The 24039-nt window shown below is 38.2% G+C and overlaps 1 protein-coding gene across 28 annotated transcripts in view; it reads left to right on the forward strand.

The window, feature by feature from the left end:
- The window catches only part of VPS13B (vacuolar protein sorting 13 homolog B), a 916907-nt gene that overhangs the window by 21322 nt on the left and 871546 nt on the right, over window positions 1–24039 (forward strand). For all 28 annotated transcript variants that reach the window (XR_010317809.1, XR_010317810.1, XR_010317811.1 and 25 more), the window contains exon 2: window positions 4123–4266. Coding sequence is in view for 25 of the 28 variants with exons in the window: in XM_064267936.1 (XP_064124006.1) it covers window positions 4123–4266 (144 nt within the window). In the remaining 3 variants the exon portion in view is untranslated. The remainder of the gene's footprint in view (window positions 1–4122; window positions 4267–24039) is intronic.

Genomic DNA, 24039 nt, shown 5'->3' on the forward strand with positions numbered 1-24039 from the left:
CATGCGTTTGATTTCTTTTCTCTGCTTTTTCTGTTATTGATTTCTGCTTGTATGGCCTCATGATCAGAGAAGATGGTCTTTAATATTTCGATGTTTTGGATTCTGCTAAGGCTTGTTTTATGACCTAATATGTGGTCTACTCTAGAGAATGTTCCATGTGTACTAGAAAAGAAAGCATACTTGGGTGCTGTTGGGTGAAGTGTTGTGTATATGTCTATGAGGTCAGGTTGGTTCATTGTGGCATTTAGATCTTCCATGTCTTTATTGAGCTTCTTTCTGGATGTTCTGTCCTTCACCGAAAGTGGTGTGTTGAAATCTCGTACTGTTATTGTGGAGTTGTCTATCTCACTTTTCAATGCTGTTAGAGTTTGTTTTTATATCTTCCAGTGCTGTAATTGGGTGTGTAAATATTTAATATGGTTATATCCTCCTAGTATATTGTCCTTTTAATCATTGTATAGTGTCCTTCTGTATCCTTTGTAGTGGATTTTACTTTAAAGTCTATTTTGTCAGAAATTAATATTGCCACTCCTGCCTGTTTGTGGTGGTTGTTTGCTTGATATATTTTTTCCATCCTTTGCGTTTTACTTTGTGTCTCTAAGTCTAAGGTTTGTCTCTTGTAGGCAGCATGTAGACGGATCATGTTCTTTAATCCATTGTGACACTCTCTGTCTCTTTATTGGTACATTTAGTCCAATTACATTCAGCGTAATTATGGATAGGTGTGAGTTTAGTGCTGCCATTGTGAAATTTTTTTTTGTGTATTGTTGACAGTTTCTGTTTTCCACTTAATTTTTTTGTGCTGAGTAGTTTATTGTCTTTTCCTCATATTCATTGTTGTTGATTTTGTTTCTGCTGAGTCTGTTTTTTTCTTGTATTTTATTTTGATGAGTAGGATAGTTAGTCTCCTTTGTGGTTACCTTAGTATTTACCCCTATTTTTCTAAATTTAAACCTAACTTTTATTTCTTTATATTGCGTTGTCTTCCTCTCCGTATGAAAGATCTATGCCTGCATTTCTTAGTCCCTTTTTATTGTTTTAATGTTGTCTTCTTTTACATAATAACATCACTGTTTCCCTGTTTTGAGTGTTGTATTATCTTGATTTATTTTTGGAATTTCCCTGTCTGCCTTGATATCTGATTGCTGTGTCCGGTGTTCTAGTCTTGGGTTGATACCTGATATTATTGATCTTCTAACCAAAGAGCTCCATTATTATTTCTTATAGTTTTGGTTTGGTTTTTACGAATTCCCTAAACTTCTGTTTATCTGGAAATGTCCTAATTTCACCATCATATCTGAGAGACGGTTTTGCTGGACATATGATTCGTGGCTGGAAATTTTTTTCCTTTAAGTTTTTATGTAAGTCATCTCACTGCCTTCTTGCCTGCATGGTTTTTGCTGAGTAGTCCAAGCTTATTCTTATTGACTCTCCTTTGTAGGTGACTTTTTGTTTATCCCTAGCTGCTTGTAAAATTCTGTCTATATCTTTGGTTATGGCAAGTTTAATTTATAGTATGTCTTGGTAACTTTCTTTTAACATCTACCTTATTTGGAGTTCGATGAGCATGTTGGATAGATATCTTCTCATCTTTAATGATATTAGGGGATGTTTTCTGCCAGCAAATCTTCAACGATCCTCTTTGTAGTTTCTGTTATCCCTCCCTGTTCTGATATTCCAATCACTAGTAGGTTATTTCTCTTGATAGAGTCCCACATGATTCTTAAGGTTTCTTCAGTTTTAAAATTATTTTGTCTGATTTTTCTTCAAATATATTGGTGCCTAGTGGTTTATCTTCAATCTCACCAATTCTGCCTTCCACTGACTTTCTATTGAGTTGTCTACTTCTGTAGTTTTATTGTTAATCTTCTGAATTCCTGATTGCTGTCTCTCTATGGATTCTTGTAGCTTATTAAATTTTTCATTATGTTCTTGAATAACCTTTTTAATGTCTTCAACTGCTTTATCTATGTGTTCCTTGGCTTGTTTTGCATATTGCCTGATCTCTTTCCTGTTCCCGTTGCTGATGTCTTGAAGAGTAGTGTATATTAATCTTTTGTATACTGTGTCCGATAATTCCAGGAAGATACGTTCCTCTAGAAGATCCCTTGATTCTTTGTTTTGAGAGCTTCTGGAAATGATCATGGTCTGCTTCTTTATGTGATTTGATACTGACTCTTTTCTCTGAGCCATCTTCAAGTTATTAGTTTACTTTATGTCTGCTTACTATATCCCAGCTTCTTGTTTTGTTTTGATATGCCCAAGTAGGTTGCTTGAGTGAACTAGCTTGATTATTTTTGCCTTTGAAGCTGTAACGTCCTGTCATCAGATAGCTAGAGCTGTTAACAGGTATATCAGCCTAGGAGTCCATCCACTTTTCTTGTATGGATTCAGCTCAGGTGTCCAGGTAGCTGGTCATCAAGCACATGGTACATGCTCTGTCCTGCATTCTTAGAGGGGCAGGCGTGACTGATGTAGGTACCTGTATCAGGTTGCAGCATAGGGTCACACTCTGAACAAGGCAGGGGTCTGACAACTGTCCCCCGAGTGTCTGTGAGGAAAGCGTGTCTCTGTTCCCTAGAGCGCACAGGTGGGTGGGTTTTACAGATGGACAATGGGCGCACCCAGTGCTTCTGGTTGTAAGGACTGGGAGTACCAGTTATCCTTGGACCCCTATTGCGAGTGGCTGGGTATCCTGAGTGGAGCCAGCAGTTAGTCGGCCCCTGGTGTGTGTAGGTGAGGACCATGTTTAATAGGCAAAGCGGTGTCAAACATGAAACATCTACCACACAGATGAAACAGTTGCAGTCTGCCAACAGGGGCCTATTCTTCTTAGATAGGCACACACAGATCCATGCGGGGGGACAGGTATTCAAAGTTCATGCACCATTTATGCCTGGACAGGAGCTGCGTCTGTTCTCTGCTCCCCAGGTTAGTGGAGCTGACAGCTTATCTTTTCCCTCGATTGTGTATTTATTCCTTCTCCAAGGCTGGGAGAATGGCTCAGGACGCTTAGCTGGACCTATCTGCGGCCCAGGGAAATCAGCGGTCACTGAAGCTGGCTTGGGACCTGTGGGCACAGTATAATGTGCACGAGTACTTAGCTTTTGCCGAGAGTGCTGTTCTCTGGTTCCGGAGGTTTGAGTAGGTTGTGCAGGTGGCTGTTTCTCCCTGAGGAATCTGCGGCCAAACGCTATCACCAGCCTGCTGCAGCTGCTCCTGGGAATGATGCCTGAGGGTTCTCAGCAATTTAGTTCCGGGAGTTCCTCTGTGTTTCTGAGTCATCTCCCTGTCCCCCTGCCATTCAGTCCGTTTTCTAACTTTACCTGTGATGTTCAGGGCTCCTAGCTTGTCATAAATATTATTGTTTTACCTGTTTTCTCGGGTATTTATTTTAAGAGGGGTCACTGGACGCATCTGACTGCTCTGCCATCTTGGCCACGCCCTCTTCGTCTAAAGGATCTTATTTCTCTGGGATATAGTTCAAGGAATGGGATCGCTGGATCACATGGTAGTTCTATTTGCAGCTTAAAAAAACTTATTTTGAAATGAAACAAATTAGTAGAAAGTAATTTCGTTGACAGTTATATTTTCATTTCTAATGTTTTTTTTTTTTTTTGAGATTTGTCAATATTTTGTCAGGTCATTCTCCTGTTTCCAATTTAACCTCCCTTTTCTAGCCTGCCTTACAATCCTATTTCAGTTGTTATTTAAAAACACATTTTGAGCATTTATTTTAGGCAGGTATTTGGTAAAGTGTACCAGTGCAGTCATCTTAAGTACTCCTGCTGTCTACTTCTCTGTGCCTATGGCTACGACTGCTACTGCCATGTAATGAGCCTGTGTAGTGTATCAGTCAATATATATTATTTCTGTTCAGCAGAATAGGAAACTGATGTCTACAGAGGGTAAATAGCTTATTAAATGTAACTCTTAAAATACGATTTTGTAGTTTATTATGAAGTATAGCTTAACAAGTTATTTGATGTTTTATTTTATATAAAGAATAATTCTCATTATTTTTAGTTGAAAATTTTGTTTCTTAAGAAACGAATTAGGATTTTAGAATTAAAACACATTTAAATACTTATTAACTCTTATTTTGATATTTTGTCTTTTAAGGAACTGAAATTACCATTCACTTTTTTAAGTGGACATATTCACGAATTGCGGATTCATGTACCATGGACAAAACTGGGTTCAGAACCAGTGGTAATTACTATCAATACAATGGAATGCATTTTGAAACTTAAAGATGGGATGCAGGTAAGGAATTACTGAACTAACTTCTTTATGTTAATCATTTTTAATAGTTTTTAGTATTTGCTATTTCTTTAACTTTTGAGATATGTGAACTTTTACATAAACAAATCTTAGCTTATATCCTTTTTATTTTTTACATGCCTATTAAAGTAACAACCATTTGCAAAAGGGTGTTCTTAAATTTGGTTGAAACATCTAACAGATGTTTCTGTACTATGTTTTTTAATCTGACCCTATTAAGGTACCCTGTTAAGTGGCCCTCTTAGGGAACATGCAGATTGCTTTTTTAGCTGTATTTACTCCAGCAGTGGGGCCTAATTGTGTCCTGTTTTTAGGTGAAATTTTTAAAATTCTTGCATAGTTTCCGTATGAATTTTTATTTAAATGACATTTCTAAATCAGAAAAAAATTTCTCAGGTTTTATTTCAGTAAGGTAAAAATATATTGAATTTAATCTTTACGATAAATTTCATTGCTGTGTTTGAAGTTTTGGCATCAGAACCTGATTTTTCTCTGGCTTTTTAAAATTTCTTTTGTGATCTGTGTTAACATTTCTTTAGTGTTTTTTTAAAGGTGTAATACTGGTTTTAAGTGGTTGTATAAAAAGTTTTCTAATCTAGGGAATAAGTAAGTCTGGGCAGCAGAATACCGTGATAAATGTCTTCATTTTTATCTTGCAAAGAAGTGGCATCTCTGTCATTCATTTTGATTACTTTTTCATTAGCACATATTTAACTTTCAGTTTTAAGGAAGGCTGTCTAGAACCTAAATGAATTGATGAGTATTATTAAAATGATTATTTTCGTAAGAACCCTAAGGCAGTTGTAGTGTATTCTAAATCTTACTTAAATCTCTGTAAAATTAGTTAGGATTTTTTATGAGCTATTACAGTCGTGTTCTATTTTAAGTAGATACTTTGAGTGTCATATTCAAACTGGTAGGCTCTGATCTTTTTTGCCTTTTATGAAATCTTTGATTCCAAAGCTGAATTGTAGAATTTAACTTTACTATTGTAGTTCCTGGAAGTAAATAGACAAATGCTATGTTCCCATGAAAATTTATTTTGTGAACTTTAAATCTTTGGGCAATTCATTGAGAAATTTGTAGGTAATTATATATTGCAACAAAGTTTTATTTTCAGCTATAGTTGGCAATACTGAAATAGTTCTTAATCATCATCTGTTCTTGGACTTTATTTTTCTTTAAAGTCTGGACTTGGTTATACCACCCATGTAGTGCTTCATATTAAAAGGAAAAAAAAAAAAAAAAATCCAGACACTAAGTATTTTTTCAATGGGAAGGTAGAAGTTTCAAGGCCAGATGTCCCATAAGAAACACATTTTAAAAGAGGCAAATTACAACTAATTATAGAGGCTGCAGAAAAAGATTTGTAACACATGACTTAGTGCAATCTAGAACTAATATCTGATATTGGACCATACAGATGGCTACTGCAGAAATGGTTAGATTTCCTGCTTGCGTGGTATTTGAGACTTGAATTTGTGGTGTTTTTTTTTTTTACAGCAGAAGGTCAAATGTCATGAATGTAAACCACTCTCAAAACAAGTATTTTTTACAGATGTTTAAAATTTGGGGGTAGAAAGGATTTTTTGAAAATTGCTATTGACATTTAGACAAATTATTTAGCAGTGTACACCCCTGGAGAGTAATACTTGGATTTATACTAGTGATTGGAATGACTTTTTGAGTAAAATCATTATAGATGAAACACATTTTTAAATAATTTACCTTCCTATTTTAAGGTATGATTAGTATAGTAGGTAATTAAGGTGAACATTGTTCATGTACTAGTAAAGCTGAAAAAGCCCATATTTAATTTCAAGTTATTACATTGTAGAATTACAATGAAGAAAAGACTTCTTCCTGAGTAAAATTGGGAGGGATAGTAGGTTAAGTGAAGAGGACTTTTAGGTTCATAGGTACCAAAAGACATGTGTCTGTAAAAAATAATACTATTAATATATAAAAATTTAAAAACAGAAGTGATTTAAAAGTCAGAAACCTGAGGTTTAATTTAGATCAGTACAAATATACAATATTGTTAAATACTTCTGTAAGGAGGCACATCTAGTTGGTAAAATTCAATTTAATTTTACCAACATTTGTTGGTTGTATACTCTGCAGTGCACTGAAGAGCATTACTAAGATACTTATATAATCTCCTCAGAAGACACTTAGAATAAGATATTTATAATGATTTTGACTCTAGTAATGATGGTTATGATATAGTGCAATAAGTCTTAATAATAGAGATATTTATAGAATACCAACTCATTACCGTTGAGTCGATTCCAACTCACACTGATCCTATAGGACAGAGTAGAACTGTCCCATAGGCCTTCCAAGGGTGTAATCTTTACAGGAGCAGATCATCGAATCTTTATGCCATGGAATAGCTAGTGGGTTCAAACTACCAATCTTTCGGGTAGTAGCCAAGTGCTTAACCACTGTACCTGCTGTACTACCAGGGCTCTTTTGTTTATAGAATAACACATATTAGTCATAAAAAATTAAAAAAAAAAAAACTTTTGAACTTAAACTTTAAAATATCAGTAAAAACTCAAAGAATTAAGCTTTTTGAAAACTATAAAACATGGCTGAAAGAAATTGAAGAAGACCTAAATAAATGGAAAGATATCCTGTGTTATGGACTTTCCATGAACTTAATATTAAGTAGTCGATAAATACTACCTAAAGTGATCTTCAGGTTCAACACAATCCGTATCAGAATTCCAGCAGTGTTTTTTGCAGAAACGGAAAAGCTGACTTTCAAATTCAAACAGAATTGCAAGGGGCCCTGAATAGCCAAAACAATCTTGATAAAGAACAGAGTAGGAGGACTTTAACTTTTCGATTTCAAAATGTGCTATAAAGCTATAGTAATGAAAGTCAGTCTGGTACAGATATAAGAATAGCCATATAGACCAACGGAATGGAATTGAGAGTCCAGAAATAAACCCATACATCTATGGACAGTTGATTTTCAGTAAGGGCGCCACGTCTATTTAATGGAGAAAGAATAATCGCTTCAACAAATGGTGCTGGGACAACTGGATCTCCACATGGAAAAGAATGAAGTTGGACCCATACCTCACACCGTATATGAAAATTAGGTCAAAATGAATCAGTGATCTAAATATAACAACGAAAAAATTAAAGCCATGAAACCCTTAGAAAGATAGGGGGTAAAGCTTTATGACCTTGTTTTTGACAATGGATTCTTAGATACGACACCAAAAGCACAAGCAGTGATAGAAAAAGTAGATGAATTGGGTTTCATCAAAATTAAAAACTTGGTTGTGCATCAAAGACCTTTATTAAAAAAGTGAACAAATAATCTACACAATGGGAGAAAGTATTTGGGAACCATATATCTGAAAAAGGTTTAATATCCAGAATATATAAAGAATTCATACTGTCCTGTAGGATCCAAGGAGTGGCTAGTGGTTTCAAACTGCCGACCATTTGGTTAGTAGCCGAACTCTTAACTGCTGCACCACCAGGGCTCGTTAGTCATTAAAAAACCGAAAAACTAAACCAGTTGCCATCAAGTTGATTCTGAGTCGTAGCAACCCTATAGGACAGAGTAGAACTGCCCCATAGAGTTTCCAAGGAGCGCCTGGTAGATTTAAACTGCCAGCCTTTTGGTTAGCAGCCGTAGCTCTTAACCACTATGTCACCAGGGTATCCATCGACAGTCATTAGGGAAATGCGAATTAAATCCACATTGAGATACCACTTCACACCCACTAGGATGACTATTATCAGAGAAATGAAAAATGACTATTGTTAGTGAGGGTGTGGAAAAATTGTAGCCCTGTGCATTGTTGGTGGGAATGTAAAATGGTGCAGCTGTTATAGAAAATAGCTGGACATTTTCTTAAAAAGTTACCATAGAATTACCATATTACGTAGCAATTCCACCCCTAAGTATATACCTAAGAAACTTGAAGGACCCAGAAACAGATACGTGTCCACCAGTGTTCATCGCAGCATTATTCACAATAGTCAAAAGGTGGAAACAACCCAAATGTCTATCAACAGATAAGTGGATAAACAAAATATGGTATAGACATACAATGGAATGTTATTTAATAATAAAAAGAAATGAAGCTCTGGTACTTGCTATGTATGACATGGATCCACCTTGAAAACATGCTAAGTGAATAAGTCAGACACAAAAGAACAAACATTGTAATGTCCCCCTTACATAAAATATCAAAGGTCCCTGGGGCACAAATGATTTGTGCTCATTTGTTAACCTGAGGGAAACCCTGGTGGCAAAGTGGTTGAATGCTGCGGCTGCTAACCAAAAGATCAGCAGTTTGAATCCACCAGGTGCTCTAGCAGAACCAGGGTGGTTCTGCTCTGTCCTATAGGGTCGCTATGAGACGGAATCGACTTGATGGCAGTGGGTTTAGTTTTGGTTATTAACCTAAAGGTTTGCAGTTCAAACCTACCCAGTGACACTGTGGGAAAAAGGTCTGACGATCTGCTTCTGTAAAGATTACAGCCAAGGCAACTCTGTAGAGCTGTTCTTTGTAACAGATAGGGACACCGTGAGTCAGAATGGATTTGACAGCAACAGAAAAATATGGAATATCTTGAATAGGCAAGTGCATAGAGACCAAAGTTATTAGTGGTTACCAAAATTGGGGAGGAAACCCTGGTGGCATAGTGGTTAAGTACTATAGCTGCTAACCAAAAGGTTGGCAGTTCAGATCCACCAGGCACTTCTTGGAAACTCAGTGGGGCAGTTCAATTCTGTTCTGTAGGGTCGCTGTGAGTTGGAATTGACTTGAGAGCAATGGGTTTGTTTTTTTTTCGGTTAGGATTGGGAAGAGCGAGGAATGGGGACTTACTGCTTAAAGTATACTGAGTCTCTGGGGTGATAAAGAATACTTGGAAACAGTGGTGATGATTGCACAGTATTGTGGATGTAGTTAATGTATTTAAAATGGTGAAAATGGCAAATTTGATGTTATGTCTATTTTATCACAGTGAAAAAAAGGTATTAAGTTTTTTGTTAATGTATGTGCTTTTTAAAAACCTATTTGTTGTCAGTTGCCGTCAAGTTCGATTCATGGCAACGCTGTTTACAACAGAATGAAACGTTGCTTGATCCTTTCCCATCTTCATGATTGCTGACATGCTGGAACCCATCATTGTGGCCTTCCAACCTAGGGGCCTCCTCCTCCAGCACTATATTGGGCGGTATTCACGTTGCAATTCATAAGGTTTTCATAGAGTAATTTTGAAGTAGATTACCAGGCCTTTCCTCCTGTCTGGCTTTGTCTGGAAGCTCCACTGAAACCTGTTCACCGTGGGTGACTCTGCTGGTGTTTGAAATACTGGTGACATAGCTTCCAGTATCATAGCAACATGCAAGCCACTACAGTATGACAAACTGACAGATGGGTGGTGGAAAGCCTATTTATGGTTAGAATTAGAGGGCAATCTTGCCTGTCCTCTTTCCTTTGCATCTTTAGGTGCTATGGAAATGCCTTATTAGCTTAAACAGTCTCAAAACAAATAGAGAAGCATCATATTTTGTCTTTGAAGCTAGAGTACTACCTTGCTGGAAGAAATGTTGGTAGGGCTATTTAAATATTTTAATGTTTTTTTGTTGTTTAAACACTTGAGAAACTTTTTTTTAAAATTGTGCATTAGGTAAAAATTTACAGAGCAAATTAGATTCTCATTTAATACTTTGTATAAAAAGTATTTCATGGCTTTAGGTTCATTTCCCACAGTTTTGTCAGCAAACTCCTCCTTTCTGGCCTGGGTTCCCGTTTCCTTTTGTAATGATTTTCTACCCCTTCCTACCTTCTCATCGTTGCTTTTGAGCAGTTATTGCCCATTCGATCTCGTATAATTGATTACTCTAAGGAGCACGCCCCTCTTGGTTGTTAATGTTTATTTTATGGGCCTGTAGGGCCCTGGTTGCACAGTGATTAAGTGATTGGCTGCTAACCAAAAAGTTGGCAGTTTGAATCCACCAGCTGCTCCATGGAACTCCATGGGACAGTTCTACTTTGTCCTGTAGGGTTGATGTGGGTTGAAATTGACTCGACAGCAGTGGGTTTATTTATTTATTTATTTTTTATTGTTTGGCTGCAAGATGGTCTCTGGGAATGGCTTCAGTTCCAGGTTAGAAGGATGTCTTGAGGCCATAGTCTTGGGAGTTCCTCCAGTCTCTGTCAGACCAGTAAGTCTGGTGTTTTTTGTGTATTTGGTTTTTTGTTCTACATTTTTCTCCATCTGTGTCTAGAATCCTCTGTTGTCATCCCAATCAGTGTGGTTGGTAGTGGTAGCCAGATACCATCCAGTTCTTCTGGTCTCAGAGTCATGTAGGCTGTGGTTCATGTGGTCCATTAGTCCTCCGGACTAGTTGCTCCCTTGAGTCTTTGGTTTTCTTCACTCTCCTTTGCTCCAGATGGGAAGAAACCAGTAATTGTATCTTAGAAGGAGCACCTTCAGTCATGTATGTAGAAATATCCACCACCAAACTGTATCTGCTGGTGGGTGTGCTCCCTTACACCCTGCCACACCTCTGGGCATACGTATCTACCTGTGTATCCATTTGTAAATTAGTGTTTAATACTATTGTTGCAGGATTGTCTTTGTTCTAGTAGTTACCATAATTGCCCTTTATTCTCGCGTTCCTCTCAGTGTCCTCTCTTGCCTTGGTCATGTTATGCTGACTTCTAATATTGACACGTGTCTTCTATCTGTTTGGTAATTTTCCTTTTCTACCCCTCCTATCCCCGGTAACCATCAGGGAATGTATTGTTTTTTTTTCCTTCTGTGCGTAAACCTTTTGTTGTTACTTTTAATAGTAGTTTCATATAATATTTGTCCTTTTGTGATTGACTTATTTCACTGAGCATATGTCCTCCAAATTCATCCATGCTGTGAGATGTTTCATGGATTCGTCATTCCCCTTTGTCATTGTACAGCATTCCATTGTGTGTTGAAACTTCTTAATTGAGACTGGATTAATCTGACTGGTTCAGACAGGATTCAGAATTGCTTAGCTAGGCTGCGGAATTTATTATTATTGGTTCTGTTACTCACACTGCTGTAGATTAATGATGGTGGTGATCTTTATAGCAGCTAGCATAATCAAGGTTCTTTCTATACTAGTTATCTCAAAAATGAGAAACAGTTCCCTATAAATTATGGCTAGGGTCTTTAGTAGGGAATCCCGATATGTTGTGAAGGGGATGAGTATTCTGTCACTTGTTCCTGTGTGAGAGATCAAAAAAGCTACTGAATTGTTTACACAGTTAAGTGGAACAATTTCATATTGCAGTAATCTGGTTGGAAGAATGTTTTAGGTGGAATATGTGGCTGAGAAATTTGATTCATATCATGGAATGAGTCAAGAAGATTTTGGTTTCTTAAGTCAAAGTAAAGGAGCCCTAGTGGCATAGTGCTTAAGTGCTTGGCTTCTAACCTAAAGGTCGGTGGTTTGAACCCTTGAGCTGCATCACGGGAGAAAGATGTGGCAGTCTGCTTTTATAAAGATTATAGCTTTGGAAACCGTATGGGGCAGTTATACTTTCTCCTGTAGGGTGCTTTGAGTCAGAACGAACTATGGCAATGGGTTTGGTTTGGTTTTTTTAAGTTAATTTTCCAGCCATTTGCCATATCCGCTGTCTGTAAACTTCAGGTTTTGTGTTTGAGTTCTTAATTGTTCCAGTCTCATAACTGCAGTGATGGGATAGCTTGGCAAGTAGGCCATCTGACCTTTTGTGGAAAGAAAGTGAATGAAAGAGTTTAGCAAAGGAGGAACCAGAAGTCACTGATTGTGTTTAGGAATCTGCCCTGGTATTGGGCCAGGCAGAAGAGTAGTAACATGTGGTAGTGAGGAGGAATGGTAGTGGGTATAAATGTCCATTTAAATCTTCAGCTAAGAGCAGAATAAAGCAGGTTACCATTTCTGTCTGGTGCAATATTATCTGTTTTGGTGAAGAATTTTTAAATAGGTGAGTTTGATACTGAATTTACTTGTACAGTGTGAATGTGTACCAAACTCTTCTAATTAATGAAGTATTCGGTTTACTCAGGTGCAGCAAACATTGAGGTGGTTGAGAACCCTCTTCTATTTTTACAGGGTATTTTGAATGAATCTGCCAAGGTATATTTAACTTAAAAAAAAAATCTGGGATTATCTTCTAAATTTGTAAAAAAAAAATATGAGATTATTTTGTTTGTTTTAAGATATATTTTAATGGGAGAAATAGATACTTTTGAGTTTCACCTTGGGTGAAAACTTACTTATCTATGTATTATTACCCCTTTCTTCTGTTTAATTTAACTCCTTTCAAAATCATCTCTATGAATTTAATTTTATTTCTTTACTGGTATAAATCTTTCTAGTTATTTCTATGATCCTTTAGTAATGCAGAATCTTCTGTCAAGTCTTTTCAAAGCTCGAGGTACTTTTATCTCATATACTTACAGGTTCTTCTGGAATTTAAATGAAAGAAGTGAAAATATTTGCACATCTGGTATTTTAATTCAAAATTAATTTTCTGTCTCCCATAAGTACTTTCTTTTCTAAAAAGTTTTTTAAAGTTAGGAACCAGTAAACCGGTTTATTTTAAATCAGATTTTGGCTCATTAATATTTATGTTTTCAGATATGCTCTACAATATATTAATTTGTCTGATTTCCTGTCACATCTGGTTACAATATCTCCTAAGTCATTTTAGCACCAAATGAATTTCCTCCAAAATTTTTCTCAGATGTTCAGCAGTTATTCAGTGTTTGATGAAAACGCTTCCCCTAAACTGCCATCTGTAGCCTCACTAGTAATATTCCACCTCTTAAGTTTGGAAAAGTCATTTTCAATATGTTTGTTTTACCTTTCTGTACCATATTTGTATTTGCATAGGTTGGAAATACGATTTCATTTAATTGTTTTTTGTTTTTATAATTTTTATTGTGCTTTAAGTGAAAGTTTACAAATTAAGTCAGTCTCTCACATAAAAACTTATATACACCTTGCTACATACTCCCAATTACTCTCCCCCTAATGAGACAGCCTGCTCTCTCCCTCTATTCTGTCTTTTCATGTCCATTTCGTCAGCTTCTAACCCCCTCTACCCTCTTATCTACCCTCCAGGCAGGAGATGCCAACATAGTCTCAGGTGTCCATCTGATCCAAGAAGCTCACTCCTCACCAGCATCCCTCTCCAACCCATTGTCCAGTCCAATCCATGTCTGAAGAGTTGGCTTTGGGAATGGTTCCTGTCCTGGGCCAGCAGAAGGTCTGGGGACCATGACCACCGGGGTCCTTCCAGTCTCAGTCAGACCATGAAGTCTGGTCTTTTTATGAGAATTTGGGGTCTGCATCCCACTGTTCTCCTGTCCCCTCAGGGGTTCTCTGTTGTGTTCCCTGTCAGGGCAGTCACTGGTTGTAGCCGGGCACTAGTTCTTCTGGTCTCAGGATGATATAGCCTCTGGTTCATGTGGCCCTTTCTGTCTCGTGGGCTCGTAATTAACCTTGTGTCCTTGGTGTTCTTCGTTCTCCTTTGATCCAGGTGGGTTGACACCAATTGATGCATCTTAGATGGCTGCTTCCTAGTGTTTAAGACCCCAGACGCCACTCTTCAAGGTGGGATGCAGAATGTTTTCTTAATAGATTTTATTATGCCAATTGACTTAGATGTCCCCTGAAACCATGGTCCCCAAACCCCTGCCCCTGCTACACTGGCCTTCAAAGCATTCAGTTTATTCAGGAAACTTCTTTGCTTTTGGTTTAATCCAGTTGTGCTAACCTCCCCTATATTGTGTGTTGTCTTTCCCTTCACCTAAAGTAGTTCTTGTCTACTATCTAATTAGTGAATGCCGCCTCCCACCCTCCCTCCCTCCCCTCTCTCATAACCACAAAAGAATGTTTTCTTCTCAGTTTAAACTATTTTTCAAGTTTTTATAATACTGGTCTTATACAATATTTGTCCTTTTGCAACTGACTAATTTCATTCAGCATAATGCCGTCCAGGTTCCTCCACGTTATGAAATGTTTCATAAATTCCTCACTGTTTTTTATCGATGGGTAGCGTTCCATTGTGTGAATATACCATAATTTATTTATCCATTCATTTGTTGATGGGCACCTTGGTTGCTTCCATATTTTTGCTATTTTAAACAGTGCTGCTATAAACTTGGGTGTGCATCTATCTGTTCGTGTAAAGGCTCTTATTTCTCTAGGATACATTCCGAGAAGTGGGATCGATGGATCCTGTGGTAGTTCTATTTCTAGTTTTTTAAGGAAGCGCCAAATGGATTTCGAAAGTGGTTGTACCATTTTACATTCCCACCAGAAGTGTTAAGTGTTCCAGTGTCTCCACAGCCTCTCCAACATTTATTATTTTGTGTTTTTTGGATTAATGGCTGCCTTGTTGGAGTGAGATGAAATCTCATTGTAGTTTTGATCTGCATTTCTCTAACGGCTAATGATCGTGAACATTTCCTCACGTATCTGCTAGCTCCCTGAATGTCTTCTTTAGTGAAGTGTCTGTTCATATCTTTTGCCCATTTTTTAATAGGGTTATTTGTCTTTCTGTAGTTGAGTTTTGCAGTATCCTGTAGATTTTAAAGATCAGGCGCTGATCGGAGGTGTCATAGCTAAAAACCTTTTCCCAGCCTGTAGGTAATCTTTTTACTCTTTTGGTGAAGTCTTTGGATGAGCATACGTGTTTGATTTTTAGGAGCTCCCATTTATCTAGTTTTTCTTCTGCATTCTTGATAATGTTTTGTATACTGTTTATGCCATGTATTAGGGCACCTAACGTTGTCCCTATTTTCTCTTCCATGATCTTTATCGTTTTAGATTTTATATTTAGGTCATTGATCCATTTTGAGCTCGTTTTTGTGCATGGATTGAGGTATGGGTCTTATTTCATTTTTTTTGCAGATGGATATCCAGTTATGCCAGCACCATTTGTTAAAAAGACTGTCTTTTCCCCATTTAACTGTTTTGGAGCCTTTGTCAAATATCAATTGCTCATATGTGGATGTTTTTATGTCTGGATTCTCAATTCTCATCCATTGGTCTATGTATCTGTTGTTGTACTAGTACCAGGCTGTTCTGACTACTGTGGTGGTATAATAGGTTCTAAAATCAGGTAAAGTGAGGCCTCCCACTTTGTTCTTTTTCAGTAATGCCTTATTTATCTGGGGCCTCTTTCCCTTCCATATGAAGTTGGTGATTTGTTTCTCCATCTCATTAAAGAATGTCCTGGGATTTTGATTGGAATTGCATTAAATGTATAGATCACTTTTGGTACAATAAACAGTTTTACAATGCTAAGTCTTCCTATCCATGAGCAAGGTATGTTTTTCCACTTATGTAAGTCTCTTTTGGTTTCTTGCAGAAGTGTACTGTAGTATTCTTTGTATAAGTCTTTTATAGCTCTTGGGGGCTACTGTAAATGGCATTGATTTGGTGATTTCCTCTTCGTTGTTCTTTTTCTTGGTGTAGAGGAATCCAACTGATTTTTACGTGTTTATCTTGTATCCCGATACTCTGCTGAACTCTTCTATTAGTTTCAGTAGTTTTCTGGAGGATTCCTTAGGGTTTCCTGTGTATAAGATCATGTAACCTGCAAATAGAGATACTTTTACTTCTTCCTTGCCAATTTGGATGCCCTTTTTTTCTTTATCTAGCCTAATTGCTCTGGCTAGGACCTCCAGCACAATGTTGAATAAGAGTGGTGATAAAGGGCATGCTTGTCTGGTTCCGATCTCAAGGGGAATGCTTTCAGGCTCTCTCCATTTAGGGTGATATGGCTGTTGGCTGTGTATAAAAAAATGCCCTTTATTATGTTGAGGAATTTTCCTCCTATTCCTATTTTGCTTAGAGTTTTTGTCATGAATGGGTGTTGAAATTTGTCCAAATGCCTTTTCTGCATCAGTTGATACGATCATGTGGTTCTTGTCTTTTGTTTTATTTACGTGATAGATTACATTAATTGTTTTTCTAATGTTGAACCATCCATGCATACCTGGTATGAACCCCACTTGGTCATGGTGAATTATTTTTTTGATAAGTTGTTGAATTCTTTTGGCTAGAATTTTGTTGAGGATTTTTGCATCTACATTCATGAGGGATATAGGTCTATAATTTTCTTGTGGTGTCTTTACCTGGTTTTGGTATCAGGGATATGGTGGCTTTATAGAATGAGTTTGGTAGTATTCCGTCCTTTTCTGTGCTCTGAAGTACCTTTAGTAGTAGTAGTGTTAACTCTTCTCTGAAAGTTTGGTAGAGCTCTGCAGTGAAGCCGTCTGGACCAGGAGATTTTTTTGTTGGGAGGTTTTTGATTACCTTTTCAATCTCTTCTTTTGTTATGAGTTTATTTCGTTGTTCTACCTCTGTTTGTGTTAGTTCAGGTAGGTAGTGTGCTTCTAGGAATTCATCCATTTCTTCTAGGTTTTCAAATTTGAGTATAGTTTTTTGTAGTAATCTGATATGATTCTTTTAATTTCAGTTGGGTGTGTTGTAACATCGCCCCTCTCATTTCTTATTCGGGTTATTTGCTTCCTCTCCTGTTTTTCTTTTGTCAGCTTGGCCAGTGGTTTATCAATTTTGTTGAGTTTTTCAAAAAACCAGCTTTTGGTCTTGTTAATGCTTTCAGTTGTTTTTCTGTTTTCTATTTCATTTAGTTTGGCTCTAGTTTTTATTATTTGCTTTCTTTTGGTGCCTGTGGGTTTCTTTTGTTGCTCTCTTTCTATTCGTTCAAGTTGTAGGGATAATTCTTTGATTTTGGCCCTTTATTCTTCTTGTATGTGTGCATTTATTGATATAAATTGGCCTCTGAACAATTTTGCTGTGTCCCAAAGGTTCTGATAAGAAGTGTTTTCATTCTCATTGGATTCTCTGAATTTCTTTATTCCATCCTTAATGTCTTCTATAATCCAGTCTTTTCTGAGCAGGGTATTGTTCAGTTTCCACATGTTTGATTTGTTTTCCCTGCTTTTCCTGTTACTGACTTCCACTTTTATGGCCTAATGGTCAGAGAAGATGCTTTGTAATATTTCAATGTTTTGTATTCTGCTAAGGCTTGCTTTATGACCTAATATGTGGTCTATTCTAGAGAATGTTCCATGTGCACTAGAAAAGAAAGTATAGTTGGTTGCTGTTGGGTGGAGTGTTCTGTATCTGTCTACGAGGTCAAGTTGGTTGATTGTGGCATTTAGATCTTCCGTGTCTTTATTGAGCTTCTTTCTGGATGTCCTGTCCTTCAGTGAAAGTGGTGTGTTGAAGTCTCCTACTATTATTGTGGAGCTGTCTGTCTCACTTTTCAATGCAGATAGTTTGTTTTATGTATCTTGCAGCCTTGTCATTGGTGCGTAAGTATTTAATATGGTTATATCTTCTTGGTGTATTGTCCCTTTAATCATTATATAGTGTTCTTCCTTATCCTTTCTGATGGATTTATCTTTAAAGTCTATTTTGTCAGAAATTAATATTGCTACTCCTGCTCTTTTTTGATTGTTGTTTTCTTGATATATTTTTTTCCATCCTTTGAGTTTTTTTTTTTTTTTTTTTGAGTTTTAGTTTGTGTCTTTAAGGTGTGTCTCTTGTAGACAGCATATAGACGGATCTTGTTTTCTAATCCATTCTGCTCCTGTCTGTCTCTTTATTGTTGCATGTAGTCAATTTACATTCAGGGTAATTATGGATAGGTATGCATTTAGTGCTATCATTTTGATGTCTTTTTTTGTGTGTTGCTGACAGCTTCTTTTTTCAGCTCAATTTTATGTGCCGAGTAGATTAGTTTTATATATTGTCCTTTCCTCAAATTTTTAGTTGGTGATTTTGTTTTTGCTGAGTGTCTATTTTATTTTGATGAGTAGGATAGTTTGTCTCCTTTGTGGTTACCTTATTATTTACCCCTGTTTTTCTAAATTTAAACCTAACTTATTTTTTTGTATTGCCGTATCTTCCTCTCCATACAGAAGGTGTATGATTATATTTCTTAGTCCCTCTTTATTATTCTAATGTTGTCTTCTTTTATATAATAACATCGCTGTACCCTGTTTTGAGGTTTTTTTTATAATCTTGCTTTGTTTTTTTGGATTGACCTGTCTGGGTTGACTTCTGTTTGCTCAGCCCAGTTTTCTAGTCTTCAGTTGATACGTGATATTATTGATTTTGTAAGGAAAGAACTCCTTTTAGTATTTCTTGTAGTTTTGGTTTGGTTTTTACAAATTCCCTACACTTGTGTTTATCTGGAAATGTCTTAATTTCATCTTCATATTTAAGAGAGAGTTTTGGGGGATACATGATTCTTGGCAGGCAGTTTTTTTCCTTCAGCTTTTTTAAATGTGTCATCCCATTGCCTTCTTGCCTGCATGGTTTCTGCTGAGTCATCCTAGCTTATTCTTTTTTTTTTTTTTTAATTTTTATTAAGCTTCAAGTGAACATTTACCATTCCAATCAGTCTGTCACATGTAGGTTTACATACATCTTACTCCCTTCTCCCACTTGCTCTCCCCCTATTGAGTCAGCCCTTACAGTCTCTCGTTTCGTGCCAATTTTACCTTCTTCCATCTCTCTCTATCTTCCCATCCCCCCTCCAGTCAAGAGTTGCCAACACACTCTCCCGTGTCCACCTGATTTAATTAGCTCGCTCTTCATCAGTATCTCTCTCCCCCCCACTGACCAGTCCTTTTCATGCCTGATGATTTGTCTTCGGGGTTGGTTCCTGTCCTGTGCCATCAGAAGTTCTGGGGAGCATTGTCTCTGGGATTCCTCTAGTCGCAATCATACCATTAGGTGTGGTCTTTTAATGAGAATTTGGGGTCTGTATCCCATTGGTCTCCTGCTCCCTCAGGAGTTGTCTCTTGTGCTCCCTGACAGGGCAGACATCGATTGTGGCCGGGCACCAACTTGTTCTTCTGGTCTCAGGATATTGTAGGTCTCTGGTTCAAGTGGCCCTTTCTGTCTCTTGGGTTCTTAGTTGTCATGTGACCTTGGTGTTCTTCCTTTGCCTTTGCTCCCGGTGGGTTGAGACCAATTAATGTATTTTAGATGGCTGCTTGTTGGCATTTAGGACCCCAGGTGCCACAATTCAAAGTGGGATGCAGAGTGTTTTCATAATAGAATTGTTTTGCCCATTGATTTAGAAGTCCTCTCAAACCAAGTTCCCCAGACCCCAGCCCCTGCTTCGCTATCCTTTGAAGCTTTCATTTTATCTCGGAAACCTCTTTACTTTTAATCCTGTCCAATTAGGCTGACCTTCCTTGTTTTGAGTGTTGTCTTTCCCTTCACCCAAAGCAGTTCCCATCTACAGATTGATCAATAAAAAGCCCTCTCCCTCCCTCCCTCCCTCCCTCCCTCCCCCCTTTGTAACCACAAAAGTATGTGTTCTTTTCCATTTTTTCTATTCCTCAAGATCTAGCTTATTCTTATTGGCTCTCTTTTGTAGGTGACTTTTCATTTATCCCTCGCTGCTCTTATAATTCTCTCTCTATCTTTGGTTTTGGCAAGTTTGATTATAATATGTCTTGGTGACTTTCTTTTAAGATGTAGCTTATGTGGAGTTTGATGAGCATCTTGAATAGATATCTTCTCATCTTTCACGATATCAGGGAAGTTTTCTGCCAACAAATCTTCAACAATTTTCTCTGCATTTTCTGTTATCCCTCCCTGTTCTGGTACTGCAATCACTCGTAGGTTATTTCTCTTGATAGAATCCCCCATGATTCTTAAGGTTTCTTCATTTTTTAAAATTCTTTTATCTGAATTTTCTTGAAATATATTAGTGCCAAGTGATTTGTCTTCGAGTTCAGAAATTCTAGCTTCTACTTGCTCAGTTCTGGTCCTCTGACTTTCTATTGAGTTGCCTACTTCTGTAATTTTATTGTTAATCTTCTGAATTTCTGATTGCTGCCTATGTGGATTTTTCTAGGTTATTGAACTTTTCCTTATGTTCCTGAATAATCTTTCTAATTTCTTCAGTTGCTTTATCTGTGTGTTCCTTGGCTTGTTCTGCATATCTCCCCATTTCCTTCCTGACGTCTTGAAGGGTTCTGTATAATTAAACTTTTGTATTCTGCATCTGGTAATTCCAGGAATGCACTTTCATCTGGAAGGTCCCTGGATTCTTTGTTTTGAGAGCCTGTTGAGGTGAGGTGATCGTGGTCTGTTTCTTTATGTGACTTGATATTGAGTGTTGTCTCCGAGCCATCAATAAGTTATTGTATTAGTTTATGCTTCCTTACTGTGTCGTAGCTTCTTGCTTTGTTTTGTTTTGATATACCCCTATGGGTTGCTTGAATGAGCTAGCTTGATTATTTTCGCCTTTGGAGCTCTGATTTCCTGTCCCCAGCTGGCTAGAACTGTTACCAGGCTTATCAGTCTAGGAGTCCATTCAGTTTTCTTGTGTGAATTCAGCTCAGGTTTCCAGGTAGCTGATCATCAAGAGTGTGGAACAGGTCTGTCCTACAGTCTTAGAGGGGCAGGGGTGATTGGCGTATATATCGGTATCTGATTACAGCAGGGGGTCACGCTCTGAACAAGGCAGGGGGCTGAGAACCGACACCGGAGTGTCTCTGAGGAAAGCGTGTCCCTGTTCCCTAGATGGTGCAGGTGGGTGGGTTCTGCAGATGGACCATGGGGACCAAAAGTTTTTGGTTGTAAGGACAGGGAGGTACCAGTTATCTCGGGACCCCTGTCGCGAGTGGCTGGGTGACCTGAGTGGAGGTACCATTCCTTAGGTTCCTGATGTGGGTAGGTGAGGACCTCGTTTAACAGGGAAAGCAATGTCAAACATGAAAACACCCAGCTCTCCACCGCACAGCTGAAATGGTTGGAGTCTGCCAACAAGGGCTTATTCTCCCGAAATAGGCCCAGACAGGTCCATGCAGAAGGGAAAGGTGCTCAAAGTCCAGGTCGGTTTATGCCTGGACAGGAGCTGCTTCTGTCCTGAACTCCCCCGGTCAGTGGAGCTAGCAAATTATCTTTCCCCCCGAATGCAAATTTTTTCCTTTCCCAAAGCGGGGAGGATGGCTCTAGGTGCTTAACAGTGCCTATCTCAGTCCCAGGGAATTCAGCCACTGAAGCCTCCTCGGGGGGAGGAGGGGCGCGGTAAAATTTACGCAAGTACTTAGCTTTTGCCAAGAGCGCCCTTGTACTCAGGTTCCGGAGATGTGAGTAGGCTGTGTGGCTGGCTGCTGCTTCCTGCTGCTTCCTGCAAAAACCATGGCCCAATGCTAGTATGAGCCCATCTCTGCTGCCGGTGTGGGAATAGTGCCTGAGGTCTCCCCGCGATTCAGGTCTGGTAACTCCTTTCCGTTGTTGAACAGCCTCTTCCTCCCCCTGCACCTCAGTTCGTTTTCTAAACTTGCCTTTGTAGCTCAGGGCTGCCAGTTTGTCACCAGTATACTTGTCTCACTTGTTTTTTCGGGTCTCCGTTGTAAAGAGGTCACGCCGGAAGCGTCTGTCTGTTCCGCCATCTTGGCTCCGCCTCTGATTTCATTCAATTCTTGCAGATAAAATGCTGACGACATCCAGGATTTGTTTGATTTCAGGTTATTACTACGATAAAATTTTTGGTCCCGACAGTTTATGGATTTAGGTCACGTGTTCGATAAGTGATATTTTATTAGTCTTGACTGTGACATTTTTCATAGTGTTCTTTGAACTCATTTCATAATCATATTTTATAGGTTATCTTTGTTTTTCTAAATAGTCTGTCAGATCAAATTATACTAAAAAATTTGAAGCAGCTGTTTTGATTTGAAAGTCTGGTTGTGGCAGATGGCTTCAGAATTCTTTTTTCACTGAAGATTAGGCCAGTAAAGGTTTTTTTATTTTATGCTAGCATGCACCTATTCCATCTACCAAAACTTTGCTGGGATTTAGGAAATTTGTATAATTTTAGAGCACACTTTTTGTTTTTCTTACTTTGTTTACGTTTACTTACCTTTGTTGAGGGCCGTTTGGTCTGTAGACCACTAATGTGGTCTGTTTTCTGTCTTGGTTTTGATAGATTTACTTGCAGGAATTGACATGTGATCATAGCACTTTTAAGCATTGATTATTATGGATTTAGTGTAGAGGTTTTGGAAAAGATAAAGAATAATCAGCCTCTGTTAAGTGATTTTTTATCTTTACATCAAAGCTGGTAGTTAAAACTAGGAGATCAGGAGGGCTGCAACAGAAAATATCACCTCTCTTTAGCTTAACCGAAATCTCTGCCTCCCATTCCTGTCATTGATCAGGTTTTTGTTATTGCTTGCTTGAATATTACAATAAATGGGTTTCTTATTGGATTGCCCCTAGACTATTACTCTTTCACACTTACAAATATTACTGCTTTTTTTATTTTAAAAATTTTATTGTATGTTATATGGAAGTATACAGAGTAAATTAGTTTCCTGTTCGATAGTTTGTACATATGGTGTTCCATTACATTGGTTTCGTTCTCCACAATGTGTCGGCACTCTCCCCATTTCTGTCCTAGGTTCCCTGTTTCCCTTTGTTGTGTTTTTCTACCCCTTCCTGCTTTCTCATCTTTGCTTTTGGACACATATTGCTCTTTTGATCTCATACAATTGATTGTTATAAGGAGCGTATTTCTCTTGGGTGTTATTGTTTATTTTGTGGGCCTGTCTATGGTTTAGCTGAAAAGTGGTCTCTGGGAATGGCTATTCCTGCTTTTTTTAAAAAAAAATTTTATTGTGCTTTAAATGAAAGTTTACAAATCAAGTCAGTCTCTCATACAAAAATTTATATACACCTTGCTGTATATTCCTAATTGCTCTCCCCGTACTCTGTCTTTTCGTGTCCATTTGGCCAGCTTCTGACCTCCTCTGCCCTCTCATCTCCCCTCCAGACAGCAGATGCCAACATAGTCTACTATGTTGTCTACTGGATCCAAGAAGGTCATCTTTCACCCGTATCATTATCTATCCCATTGTCGAGTCCAATCCCTGTATGGAGAGCTGGCTTTGGGAATGGTTCTTGCCTTGGGCTAACAGAAGGTCTGGGGACCATGACCACTGGGGTCCATCTAGTCTCAGTCAGAGCATTAAGTCTGGTCTTTGTATGAGAAATTGGGGTCTGCAACCCACTGCTCTGCTGCTCCCTCAGGGGTTCTCTATTGTGTTCCCTGTCAGGGCAGTCATTGGTTGTAGAAAGGCACCAACTAGTTCTTCTGGTCTCAGGCTGATATAGTCTCTGGTTTAAGTGGCCCTTTGTGTCTCTTTGGCTCGTAATTCCCTTGTGTCTTTGGTCCAGGTGGGTTCAGACCAATTGGCGCATCTTAGTTGGCCAGCTGCTAGAATTTAAGACTCCAGACGCCACTTTCCAAAGTGGGATGCAGAATGTTTTCTTAGTAGATTTTATTATGGCAATTTACTTACAAGTCCCCTGAAACCATGGTCCCCAAGCCCCTGCCCCTGCTACACTGGCCTTTGAAGTGTTCAGTTTATTCAGGAAACTTCTTTGCTTTTGGCTTAGTCCAGTTGTGCTGACCTCTCCTGTATTGTGTGTTGTCTTTCTCTTCACCTAAAGTAGTTCTTATCTACTATCTAATTAGTGAAAACCTGTCTCCTTCCCTCCCTCCCCTCCGCCCCCCGTAACCGTCAGAATATTTTCTTCTCTGTTTAAACTATTTCTCCAGGTCTTATGTTAGTGGTCTTATATAATATTTGTCCTTTTGCAACTATTTTCACTCAGCATAATGCCTCCCAGATTCCTCCATGTTATTAAATGATTCACAGATTCATCACTGT

Source organism: Loxodonta africana, chromosome 14 (assembly GCF_030014295.1).
Source record: "Loxodonta africana isolate mLoxAfr1 chromosome 14, mLoxAfr1.hap2, whole genome shotgun sequence".
NCBI lineage: Eukaryota > Metazoa > Chordata > Mammalia > Proboscidea > Elephantidae > Loxodonta > Loxodonta africana.